The sequence below is a fragment of the Nematolebias whitei genome, chromosome 9, assembly GCF_014905685.2.
Source record: "Nematolebias whitei isolate Nwh7 chromosome 9, NemWhi1, whole genome shotgun sequence".
Taxonomy (NCBI): Eukaryota; Metazoa; Chordata; class Actinopteri; order Cyprinodontiformes; family Rivulidae; genus Nematolebias; species Nematolebias whitei.
In genome coordinates this window covers 17784570-17798060 of record NC_056506.1, presented here as the reverse complement: position 1 = coordinate 17798060, position 13491 = coordinate 17784570, and the positions used below count along the sequence as shown (strand labels likewise).

Here is a 13491-nt window from a genome sequence, read left to right as displayed (position 1 = left end):
TGAACAGAGTGATAAATAAAAGGAAAAACAGAGTGTAAACTGTGACACATCCATTATCTTTTACCCGCTTCTTCCATTTTGGGTCACAGGGTTCACCGGTGCCCATGTCCAGCAATCACTGTGCGAGGAGCAGGGGACACCCCGGACATGTCTCCAGTCCATCACAGGGCCACATAGAGACAAACGAGACGAACAACCCTTCACTCTCTCACTCACACCTAGGGATAATTTAGAGTTACCAATCAGACTAACATGCATGTTTTTGGTCTGTGGGAGGAAACTGGAGTACCCAGAGAAAACCCACGCATACACGGAAAGAACATGCAAACTCCACCTAGAAAGGCCATTGGACTGAGATTTGAACCAGGGACCTGCTTGCTGAGAGGCAGCAGCTCTACCAGTTGTGCCACCGTGCTGCCCTGGCCCCCAAGATGATGTGTTAAATGTAAAATACTTTTTTCACTTGAATTTTTTTCAGTAATCTTTGATTATGATGTTAGAAGAGCAACAGTGAACATCAAATGAGACAAATCAAACTCTTTTTGAGGAACCTGTGACCAAGAAAAGATGTTGTGCATCTAACTTAAGGTAATGTAGATTCTGAAACTGGCCCTTAGTTTGAAAAAGGTTTTAATTTTGGCCACCTTTTGTAAGTGAGTTTGACACCGCTGGTCTAGGTGGACCCCAGGTACTTGTAGCAGTCCACAGTGTCCACCTTAGTACTGTTGATGTTGATAGGGTTGGGGGGGGGGGGGGGTGTCTTCTTCCTGTAGTCCACCTGCAGCTCTTTAGTTTGTCCAACACTGAGCTGCAGGTGGTTCTGTCCACCACACCTCTGTATTCAGCTTCCTGGTCACCAGTGATGCAGCTCACAATGGCAGAGTCATCCAGAACTTCTGCAGATGCAGGATTGTGAGTTGTACCTGAAGTCCGAGGAGTAGAGGGTGAACAGAAAGGGCCAGAGGACCGTCAGTGTCCTGTGTGTCAGTGCATTTGCAATGACATCCTCACTTGTAATTAGCTTGTACTATCTCAGATGCTGTTGAGATAATTAGCAGAGCTTAAATTTAGTTCAACATACCTCCAGGTTTTTAGCAGGACTTTTCTTTTTCTTAAGTTTTATTGTCACGGTTCCACGTGGTACAAAGTTCCTGTCCAGCTGATCCAATGCTTATTGTGTTCCTCTGTGTTTTTCCACCCCTCTGCCTTGTGACTTGTTACAGGCCCGTTCAGAGACTGTCTGGAGGCTCAGGAAGCCGGCCACAGCACCAGCACCGTGTACCTGATCAAACCTGATGAAGCACAGAGGACAGTGCAGGCCTGGTGTGAACAGGACATCGACAACGGGGGTTGGACTGTCATCCAAAGCAGAAGAGACGGATCAGTTAACTTCTTCAGAAACTGGGAGAACTACAAGGTGATGCCACTTCCTGTGCCCTGCTCGTCTGTCTCTTTAATCTCCTTCCTTTGACCAACATTTGAAGACCTGCCTCCTCCTAAAACAGCAGCAGTGCAAGCTTTTCTGGAGGAACCTCACATGGTCTTTGAGATCCATATCATGAATGATTCTGTTTCTCTTACTCAAAAACATAATGTTTTGTGATTCCCATTAAGAAATGTTGGAAGACCTACGAACAAAGTTTGTTCCACAGCTTAATACGTAAGGATTTATTTCCAAAACCGCTTCTGCTAAACCTTCCAGGATGGATGAATGATTGGTTCACTGCACCGCATCATATGGAGCTGTTTCATTAAATTCTTGTGAAAGAGACGAGCATGCTGCCGTTGGCATCTGTTCAGTCTCCATTCAGTCCAGCCAGACTCGTACATTTAAAAATGGCAGCTAATGTCACTCTTCAGAGCTAATTTGTCTTCAGCAGAAAGCCATCATAAACAGCACCACAGAGGAGCACCTATATTAAAATCTTCAGTCATTCGTCTGCAGAAACCTCCTTGTTCTCCACCAAGTGAAGTGTTTGTGCTCATAGATGAGTCACTGATCACTGGTACCCGGGCCAGATTCAAGAGCATCACTGACAACAACCTGAGGAGAACTTTCTGGACTTAACCTTATATGTGTTGTTGAGCTCAAATGCAGAAGAGCAAGAGGGTGAATCAGGAGAAGAACATGGATCTTTAATAAACCACAATACAGAAATCCAGGGGAAACCCAAGATGTGAGAATAAGACAGAGCTTGGTTGAAACAAACAGGAGGATCTGACGGAGCACCAGCAGAACACACACACTGAGAGGATGAACGTAAAACACAGACAGGTGTGCTAATGGACTGAGTGGAACCAGCTGGGTGGGAACTAAAAACAAAGATGTGGGAGAAGACAAGACCCAGCATTACGACACAGGGTGGCAGTCTTTTTTTTCATTTTCCTTTGAAGTGTTTCTGAATTATAGAAGCATGACCAAAACATCATCACAAAGATATTTGTCATGTTTTCCCACAACCTCTTCTAAACGAGGTTTGATGTTTCTAAATAATGCTTGTGTTTCTAAACTCCTCAGGGGATCAAATGGAAAACACGTTGGATGTTCTGTCATCTCATTGAAGTCTTCCCTTTCATTTTCCTTTGATCAGAGTGGCTTTGGCAACATAGACGGGGAGTACTGGCTCGGTCTGGAAGCCATCTACAAATTAGGAAGGCAGGGAGACTACAAGCTCCTGGTGGAGATGAAGGACTGGATGGACAAGAAGGTCTACGCCCAGTACAGCAGCTTCCACCTGGAGCCGGAGAGTGAGGGCTACCGCCTGCGGCTCGGCACCTACCAGGGCAACGCTGGGGACTCACTGAGCAGCCACAACGGCAAACAGTTCACCACCTTGGACCGAGACAAAGACACGTTCTCTGGTAAGGGTCTCTTCTGTATGAAATACTGAGACTGACCTTGGAAAGTAAGTAAGTGTTCGAGCCACCAGTTGATGAAAAGGCTCCTAAGATGCAGATAAAATGTTTAGTCGAAATGCCATGAGTTTGCATGTTCTCTCCGTGCATGTATGGGTTTTCTCCTGGTACTCCAGTTTCCTCCCACAGACCAAAAACATGCATGTTAGACTGATTGGTAACTCTGAATTGTCTCTAGGTGTGAGTGAGAGAGTGAATGGTTGTTTGTCTCGTTTGTCTTTGTGTCCCTGTGATGGACTGGAGACTGTCCAGGTGTCCCCCTCCTCTTGCACAGTGACTGCTGGACATGGGCACCAGTGACTCCCATGACCCAAAAAGGAAGAAGTGGGTAAAAATAATGGATGTGTGGATGAAAGACAAGCTAATGACTAGTCTGAGTGAGGCCAGAACTGAAGTGAATTGTCCTAAAACAACAAACCTCAAATCTTCTGTCAGTTTCAGATTACATAATAATTCTGTGAAAATTATCCTCATATTTCTCCTGAGAAGGTCCCAGAATTGTTACAGCTTTCTGCTAAACTTAAAGACACCTGCAAAGAACCCAAGAGGTCCATTTTAATCAACTGTCACTCAGAACCGTAGGCAGATGTTTGCATGAAGCACCACCATTGTTTTAGATCTGAAGTTGTTTAAAGACAACAGAAATCCACTTTGGTCTTGGTTCTGCTTGGACTAGCTGTTAGCTCGTCAATCCAGGCACATTACAAACTGAAGTCATTCAAAGAGATATCTACAACAGGTAAGATATTATTTGTTCACAACCCTTCCACAAAACCCACTTCAAAAAGAACCAAACCTTCCCTTTTAAAAATCACAGTGTGTGGTTTAAACATCTCAGAACAACTCTGTACTTTACTGTTGTGGTTCTCAAAAGCTCTCAACTTCCTTCTCACAACAATTATTGATTCTTTCATAAAACAACCAGTTTGTAAATCACTGCAATCAGTTATTTGTGTTCAATGCTACAATCTAATAGGGACTCTGTTTATTCCATAATGCAGAGAATCAGTGTAGTTCTACTGTGATTGTTCAGACTGGCTGAGCCTGTGATGTAAAGTACATGCTGATTGGTCTCTGGTTTTCTGAAATCCCACAAAAACCTAAAGCATCATAACAACGGCCATGTTGTCAGAGTCCACAAAGTGACGGCCATGTTGTGTGAATGTTTATGGAGCATTCACTCTGTTGTGATCCATTTTTCTTCTGTACATTTTTCAGCATCTTTCTCGTTCCACAATTTTTAAGCTATTTCAGCAAATCATTTATCAAAACGTTCAGCTCTTTCAGGAAAATCCTGCTGTGACTTTTGGTATTGGTTTAACTTTAGCTTTTTAAAATATTTAGCCTTTTCTGACATTTTTTCCTAATAGAAAATTAATTGAGTTCATTTTACATCCTTCAAATTTTTAGATCTGTTTACAACTTTTTACTGCTCCTTTCACATTTTGTTCAGCTTCTTTCAGCTTCCTGGAGCAAATCTAAACATTTTTTCAGCTAATTTCAGCTGTTTTTCAGCTGTAGTTTGATCCTTTTAGATTATTTCTGATAACTACAACATTTTTGTGCTTCTTCAAACTTCTTTCTGCTAATTTCAGCTTGTTATGCTCCTTTCAGCTTACGCAAGTTTCAGCCTTTTCTGCTATTTCAGCTACTATTTAGCTGTTTTATGCTAATTGTAGCTATTTTGGCTAACTCCACATTTTTTGCACTCATTTAAACTTTTTCAGCATAATTCAGCGAAAAAGTGCTCTCTACCTCCTTTTGGTAATTTAAGCTTCTTTATGCTTTTTTTAAAGCTAATTTCAGTTGTCTTTTGCTAATTTAACCTTTATTCAGAGACCACATCTTTTTTGGATTCTTCTACCTGGATTATTGAGCATGCATCAGGATACTTTATTCAGAGAATTTCTACTTTTTTGTACAAATTTTGTACTAATTTCTGCTTCTTTCAGCCTAATTGGATGAACATGGCTTCTTACTTCAGCTAATTTAAGCTTGTTCTGTTTTATTTATTTGTTTTATTTATTAACCTTAATTTAACCATGCAGGCAAATCTCATTGAGATCACAGATCTCCTTTGCGAGGCGCCTGAAGACAGACTAACATGCATGTTTTTTATCTGTGGGAGGAAACTAGAGTACCTGGAGAAAACCCATGCAAGCACAAGAAGAACATGCAAACTCCACACAGAAAGATCCCAGGTCCAACCGGGGATTGAACCCAGGACCTTCTTGCTGTGAGGCAACAGTGCTAACCACTGAGCCGTCGTGCTGTTTTCAGCTATCTTTTTATATTTTTTTTACTAATTTTAGCTGTTTTCAAATAAATTTAGTTTTTCTTTATAATTTCTGCTACTTTTTAACTTCTTTCTGCAAATTTAGCTTGTTATGCTGCTGTCAGCTTTTTTCTGCTAGTTTCAGCTTTTCTGCTATTTCGGCTGATATTTAGTTGTTTATATGCTAATTTTAGTCCATCCATTCATCCATCCATTTTCTTCCTCTTATCCGGGGTCGGGTCGCGGGGTAGCAGCCTAAGTAGAGAGGCCCAGACTTCCCTCTCCCCCACCACTTGGGCCAGCTCCTCCAAGGGAATCCCAAGGCGTTCTCAGGCCAGCCGAGAAACATGGTCCCTCCAGTGTGTCATGGGTCTTCCTCCGGGCCTCCTCCTGGTGGGACATGCCCGGAACACCTCACCAGGGAGGCGTCCAGGAGGCATCCTAACCAGATACCCAAGCCAACTCAACTGGCTCCTCTCAATGTGGAGAAGCGGTGGCTCTACTTTGAGTCTCTCCCAGATGACGGAGCTTCTCACCCTATCTCTAAGGGAGAGCCCAGACACCCTGCGGAGAAAACACGTTTCGGCCGCCTGTATCCATGATATCGTTCTTTCGGTCACAACCCAAAGCTCATGACCATAGATGAGGGTAGGAACGTACTTTGTAGATTGACCGGTAAATTGAGAGCGTCACCTTTTGATTCAGCTCTCTCTTCACCACAACAGACTGGTACAGCACCCGCTTCACTGCCAATGCTGCACCTTTCTGCCTATCGATCTCTTGCTCCATTTTCCCCTCATTCATGAACAAGACCCCAAGATACTTGAACTCCTACAATTGGGACAGGACCTCCTCCCCGATTCGAAGAGGGCACTCTACCCTTTTTCTGGCTCAAGGCCATGGCCTCTGATTTGGAGTAACTGATCCTCATCCCGGCCGCGTCACCATCGGCTGCGAACCGCTCCAGCGAAAGCTGTAGATCACAACCTGATGAAGCCAATAAGACCATCTGCAAAAAACAGAGAAACGATCTTAAGGCCACCAAAACAAATCCCCTCAACACCTTGGATGCACCTAGAAATTCGGTCCATAAAAGTTATGAACAGAATCAGTGACAAAGGGCAACCTTGGTGGTGTCTAACTCTCACCAGGAATGAGCCTGACTTGCTGCCGGCAATGCGGACCAGGCTCTGACACTGGTCATGCACGGATCTAACAACCCGTATCAAAGGGCCTGGTACCCCATACTCCCGGAGTATCCCACAGTGTTCCTGAGGGACGTGGTCAAACGCCTTCTCCAAGTCCACAAAGCACATGTAGACGCACCCTACAGGACCCTGCTGAGGGTGTAGAGATGGTCCAGTGTTCCACGAACAGGACAAAAACCGCACTGCTCCTTCTGAATCCGAGGTTTGACTATCCGACAGACCCTCCTCTCCAGAACCCCTGAATAGACCTTACCAGGGAGGTTTAAGAGCGTGATCCTGCTGTAGTTGGAACTACACTACACTTCAACACACACTTTGAATAGGTGGACCACCACCCCAGTCTGCCAATCCAAGGGAAATGCCCTCGATGTCCACACAATATTGCAGAGACTTGTAAGCCAACACAACCCCACAACTTCCAGAGCCTTAAGGAACTCCGAGCAAATCTTATCCACCCCCGGGGCCCTGCCACCGAGGAGCTTTTTAACCACCTCAGTGACCTCAGCATCAGAGATTGGAGAGCCCGACCCAGAGTCCCCAGGCTCCGCTTCCTCAGTGGAAGACGTGCCGGTGGGATTGAGGAGGTCTTCAAAGTATTCTGTCCACCGACCCACGGCATCCCGAGTTGAAGTCAGCAGCACACCACCTCCACTATAAGCAGTGTTGGTGATGTACAGCTTCCCCCCGAGACGCTGGATGGTGGACCAGAATCATCTCAAAGCCATACGGAAGTCATTTTCCATGGCCTCTCCGAACTCGTCCTGAGTTTTTGCCTCAGCGACCACCCGAGCCACATGCCACTTAGACTGCCAGTACCCATCAGCTGCTTCTGGGGTCCCACAGGCCAAAAAGGCCCAATAGGACTCCTTCTTCTTCAGCCTGACAGCATCCCTCACTGCTGGTGTCCACCACCGGGTTCAAGGGTTACTGTAGCGACAGGCACTGATAACCTTGCAGTCATAGCTCCGATAAGTCGCCTCAACAATAGAGGCATGGAACATGGCCCTTTGGGACTCAATGTCCCTCACCTCCCTGGAACGTGTTTGAAACTCTCCCAGAGGTGGGAGTTAAAACTCCATCTCACGGGAGACTCTGCCAGACATTCCCAGCAGACCCTCACAATACATTTGGGCCTGCCAGGTCTGACCGGCATCCTCCCCGTTCATCAGAGCCAACTCACCACCAGGTAGTGGTCAGTGGACAGCTCCGTCCCTCTCTTCACCCGCGTGTCCAAGACATGCTCCCACAGATCAGATGAGACGACAACAAAGTTGATCATCAAACTGTGACCTAGGATGTCCTGGTGCCTAGAGCACATATGGACACCTCTAAAAAAGTTAAGTCTGGTCCTGTGGACATTCAAAACAAACAAACAAACAAACAAACAAACAAACAACCCCCAAAATACATTACGGCAAAGACTGGTTCATCCCAAAGATCCAGTCTCCCGGCACAAACAGAGTAATATTGTGTATGCTGTTCAGTGTCAGGAGGGCTGTGATCAGTCTTACATCGGGGAAACTAAACAGCCACTGGCCAAAAGGATGGACCAGCACAGAAGATCAACATCATCAGGCCAGGACTTTGCAGTCTACACTCATCTCCAGGTCGGCAGTCACTCTTTTAGGGATGAAGATGTCCACATCCTGGATAGAGAGGAACGATGGTTTGAGAGAGGAGTAAAGGAGGCCATCTTTGTAAATAGAAACCATCCATCATTAAACAGGGGTGGAGGCCTCCGTGTTCAACTGTCCCCCTCTTACAATGCTGTTATTGCTAGTATCACTCAGCCCCCTGTGAATAGCAAACAGCCATCAGTGTGCTAATGATCCATTGTTAGGCTGATGGTCCTTCTTGACCATGTGAGCAGCTGGTTTTGGTTGTCAGGAGCAAACTGGTTGATCCACTACGAGAAGGTGCTATTTATAAGACTGAGCTGAATACAGCATCTCAGACTGAAGAAGTCTTTCAGTTGAAAGAAGAAGACAATCCATGACAAACACAGAAGTCCAATAACAGAACACCACTCGGGTTCAAATCGGGGTGGGGGTGGGGGGCTTCCTCCCAACCACACCCCTCCAGGTCTCACTGTCTTTGCCCATGTGAGCGTTGAAGTCCCCCAGCAGAACAAGGGAGTCCCCAGGAGGTGCACTCTCCAGTACCCCATCCAATGACTCCAAAAAGGGTGGGTAATCTGAACTGTCGTTTGGCGCATTAGCACAAACAACAATCAGAACTCGTCCCCCCACATGTAGGCGGAGAGAGGCTACCCTCTCGTTCACCGGGGTGATCCCCAACGTACAGGCACCAAGATGGGGGGCAATAAGTATGCCCACTCCTGCTCGGCGCCTCTCACCAGGGGCAACTCCAGAGTGGAAGAGTGTCCAACCCCTCTCAAGGAAACTGGTTCCAGAGTCGAGGTGAGTCTGACTATTTCTAGCCGTAACCTCTTAACCTCACACACCAGCTCAGGCTCCTTCCCCACCAGTGAGGTGACATTCCACGTCACAATAACCAGCTTCTGTAGCTGACGATCAGACTGCCAAGGTCCCCGCCCTCGGCCACCACCTATCCCACATTGCACCCGACCCCTTTGGCCCCTCCCACAGGAAATAAATAAGAAATAAGAGTTAAAGTTTAAATTTTCAGCATTGAGCTTAAATGGTTCTCAAAACCAAAATTCAAGTGATTAACGCAAGTGCTCATTTATAAACATTTCCAAGGTTTAATGTTTGCATAAACAACTAAAATACAGAAAGCCCATGGGAAGGCTAATTTTAGTATTTTCAGCTAATTCCACTTTTTGTTTTTAGCACATTTCATCTCTTTCCGCTTCCGTCTGGTAGTTTAAGCTTCTTTATGCTTTTTCAGCTACTTTTTGCCTTTTTTTTGTTGCTAAATTCAGCCTTTTTAGCTAATTTCCTATTTTTTGTGCTAATTTCTGCTCATTTAAACCTAATTCACCAAATATGTTTTCTTTCTGCTTTCTTCTGCTACTTTAGGCCTTTTCTTCCATTTCATCTATATTTAAGCTTTTTTTTTTATTTTTTTTTAGCTAATTTCAGCTGTTTTTCAGCAAGTTCTTCTGCAATAAGCATTCACACTGCATTTTCACAGTTAATGCAATTTCTCTAAACAATTGATGACTTTTTCCAAATTCCATTTGACTATTTGAGAATCAGTCAAGCTGGACTTCTGGAGACAAAATCTTTGTCTTTAGAGTCTCCTCTTAACTGGCGTGAACACTGAACACATCACGGCAGCGGACAGATGCAGACACTGAACGCATCGCCGCAGCTAGAAAACAGCGCTGTCGTTTTGGAAATTAAACATTTCGTCACACAAGTAGAAAAGGAGGAGATTAATTATTTTAAAAGTCTAAAAGATAAACTTTGAAATGTACTATTAAAAAACAACAGCTCGTTAAAGTTAACATATTTTTCTTTATTAACAGGTAACTGTGCCCATTTCCATAAAGGAGGATGGTGGTACAACGCCTGTGGTCAAGCCAACCTGAACGGTGTCTGGTACACTGGAGGGGTCTACCGCAGCAAATTCCAAGATGGGATGTTCTGGGCCGACTATGGTGGAGGGTTCTATTCCATGAAGTCTGTCCGTATGATGATCAGACCTATAGACTGAGAACTTGTTGATCCTCGGTGGAACAAGGCTTCTTCAAGCTGAGAGCTGGCCGCCTGCATCAACAGACACATGTTTAGAAGGTTAAAGCTCAGGACTGCTGCTGATAAACAACCAGCTTCTCTTTACATCAACACACACAGAACAAGAGGCCTTACTGAAGTGGGTTCTGTGGAGACAATTAGTTTACCTGCTCTAAAGCTCTTTGATCAGTGTCAGTTTGGAGAAATAAGAATTAAAGTTTAATTTTTCAGTATTGAGCTTAAATGGTTCTCAAAACCAACGTGAAGCTTGCACACAAACAATAAATATGAAGAAAGAAGACAATGTCCTGGGATCATGGAGAATAGATGTAAAAACTCCAGGGTTGTATTTCAAGTTTATTTCTTTGAAACCCCCAGAATGTGATTTTGAGGCTCCTAAAGTTTCATTTCTGCAACAACCATGAGGGCACCTTAGATGAGACAAGTTTAACTTGTCAGTACTGACAGAATGGACCCCCTCCAAATCAGATTTTACTCCATTAAACATTCAAACTCCTCCAGATTTTACTGTTCCATTTGTTTCTGAATGACATGGTGGTTTTGGTGGAAATAATAGATACCACTGCTGAAAACGCCCCAACGTTCTCCACTAACGCTACAGCTACCAGCAAATAACAACTCCATGTAAATAACTGTGTGATGAAAAATGTAAAGCAGCAGTAATGTTTCTAAAATGATATTTGAAGTATTATGAAAGTTTGGTGAATCTAAACATTTTCATTTTGGGACAGTTCCTGTGCCTCACCTGTCCAGTTCTACTTAAACTGTTCCTCCAAACTGAGGCTGTTCAGACAGCTATCTGTCGCAGGTGAGATAGTGACTGTTCATAACATTTTCACAGGCCTTTGCTTCAAAAGTGGCCAAAGTGTCCCTTTAATGTCACATCCCAGGGTTTTACCTCACCAAAGAAATACCTGCTGCAAACACTCGTACTTTTATTACTTTGTTCTACATGTTGGAGCGGAACAGCCTATTTTACTGATGCCTGTATGCATGAGAGTACTGTACTCTGAGTACTCTGTGTACTCTGAGTACCGGTATGTACTCTGTGCATTCTTTGTGCTCTGTGTACTCTGAGTACTCTGTGTATTCTGTGCACTCTGTATACTCTGTATTCTTTGTGCTCTGTGACACAAAGTACTATGAGTATTCTGTGTGTTCTGTGTACTCTGAATACTATGTGTACTTGGTGTACTCTGAGTACTCTGTGAATTCTTTGTGCTCTGTGTACTTTGAGTACTCAGTACGCTTTGTATTCTTTGTGCTCTGTGTACTGAGTACTCTGTGTACTCTGTGTATTCTTTGTGCTATGTGTACTCTGAGTACTGTGTATTATTTGTGCTCTGAGTACTCTGTGTATTGAGTACTCTGAGTACTGTGTATTATTTGTACTTGTACTGTTTCAGCTCTAACTCATAGTTCCAGACAACAACAGTGTTTTTGCTTCAGAACCCGACACCTAACTCAGCCTTCACTCTGCACGTTTTATTACTTTGCGTGCGTGCAGATGAGTAGGAAGTATAATGTATGTGTGTAATGAAGTTCTCCTGCGAGTGGAAAGGACCAGGTGTCCTGAGGGGGCAGTAAATGATCCGACTGGACCACTTTCCTCCGCTGTAAATAGACGTGTCCCTCTCAGAGTGTGCTGGCTCATATGGAAACTGCTCCTGTGTTTTTCTCATTTTGGACTCTGATTAAAAGTTTGGTGTGACTGCAGGAAACGCAAGTGTTGTTGAAAAGAAAAAAAAAATCATATTTATTCTTCTTTGAGTGGTTTTTGAGCACAAAAATGTGCCTACCAAGCACAGTGGGGTTTAAGTGCTGGGACAGACAACGAGAACCAGATTTCTGGAGAAAAGCAGGACTGAGAAAGAAACAAAGAGTTTGAGGGCATGAACTGGAGTCAGTCCAATTTTCCAAATTTGTTTTTCCCCATAAAACCTCGCTCTTGTTTTATTTAAATAATCTTCTTGACTTCTGTTTTTGTGAAACGGTCCTTCACTGACAGTCGTGGGTCAGTCTGTGGTCTCTACCAGAGACAGACGTCTTTATGTCCAGAGACTGAAGCTGTGGGGTCTGTGTTAACAACAACTCTGCATTCAAGGCAAGCACATCGAAAACAGACTTTTATATTGAGGTTTTTTATATTTCACCATGAAGGGCTCCACAAGTCCACAAGAACCCAGTAGAGGTTCTGGTCAAACCCAGCTGGACACCCAGACATGAAAACTACAATGAGAATTATTGCGCAATAAAAGTTGAAAGTAGTGAGTCACCTTGGCAGAGCTTTGTTTCATAAAACCCAGAACATTTGTGGAGCCACGAGTCACTCATTCTGACACGACTTGTTTTATAATTTCTAACAAGCCCCAGTCTAGACTACTTTATTTGTCTGTGTCAACATCAATGCACTTTTTCTGACGCCCCAACTCTTTAAATGTAAACGTGAAAAGTTTAATGTTTTCTCAGGCTGGTATATATTTTTTATTATTTTGCTTCAGACAGCAGTAAGTCCTCTGTAATGTCCAAGTTCTTGTTGTGTGTTGGTTTTCAGAGTTGCTAAGAGGGTCCGAGAGTGTTTCTGTCCAGTTCACATGTGTTTTGTGGATCTGGAGAAGGCTTTCAACCATGTGCCCCCTGAGGCATTTAGTGGGAGGTGCTGGAGTGTTCGGGTCACTTTTAATGGATCTTTGGTTCCTGTAGAACTAAAACAAGAGCCATGTCCACATCCTCAGCCTTGTCTCTAAGCCTATGGGTGGCGGTTCATGGCTCGGTCGTGGAGAGGAGGGGGTCTGGGAACCTCGGCGTCTCATCGCTGCTGTTTGCAGATGATGTGGTTCTGTTGGCATCTTCAGGCCATGACCTTCAGTGTGCACGGAGGCGGTTTGCAGCTGACTGTGCAGAGGCTGCAATGACGGATAGTTCCTGTAAATTCAAGTTTATGAACCAGAACAAAGTGGAATGCTCTCTTCGAGTCAGATATGATTTTATCTCAAGTTCAAGTGTCTGAGAGTTTTGTTTGTGTGTGAAGTCAAGATGATGAGAGACAGAGCAACGGATCAGGCTTCTGCTGTTTCCACTCCATCAAAGGAAAAAAGGAGCAACCCTCCATTTACTCCTCCATCTACGCTGCACTGCTCAGCAATGGTCATGACATATGGATGTTGTTCTTCTGGTCATTGTATACACCGCATGACTATAAGCGATGGTTGGAGCAATTAGGAATTAGGTTTCTTGCTTGGAGGCACCACAACATGTGGGAATGGCTGGGGATTGAACCTAGAGCTTTTGGTTCCCTGGTCGGCTGCCCTGCCTCTACCCCATCTCGACCCCTAGATAGATAATCACACATAGATAGATTTATCTATCTGTGTGTGATTATCTATCTATCTATCTATCTATCTATCTA

The 13491-nt window shown here is 44.3% G+C and overlaps 1 protein-coding gene across 1 annotated transcript in view; it reads left to right on the top strand.

Annotated features, from left to right (window-relative positions):
- LOC119414974 (angiopoietin-related protein 1) overlaps window positions 1-10173 on the top strand; it is a 26298-nt gene extending 16125 nt beyond the window's left edge. Inside the window, exons 3-5 of the mRNA XM_037682095.1 lie at window positions 1224-1417; window positions 2592-2862; window positions 9854-10173. Of these exons, the coding sequence (XP_037538023.1) occupies window positions 1224-1417; window positions 2592-2862; window positions 9854-10041 (653 nt within the window). The 3' untranslated portion in view covers window positions 10042-10173. The remainder of the gene's footprint in view (window positions 1-1223; window positions 1418-2591; window positions 2863-9853) is intronic.
- The last annotated feature ends 3318 nt before the right edge of the window (window positions 10174-13491 follow it).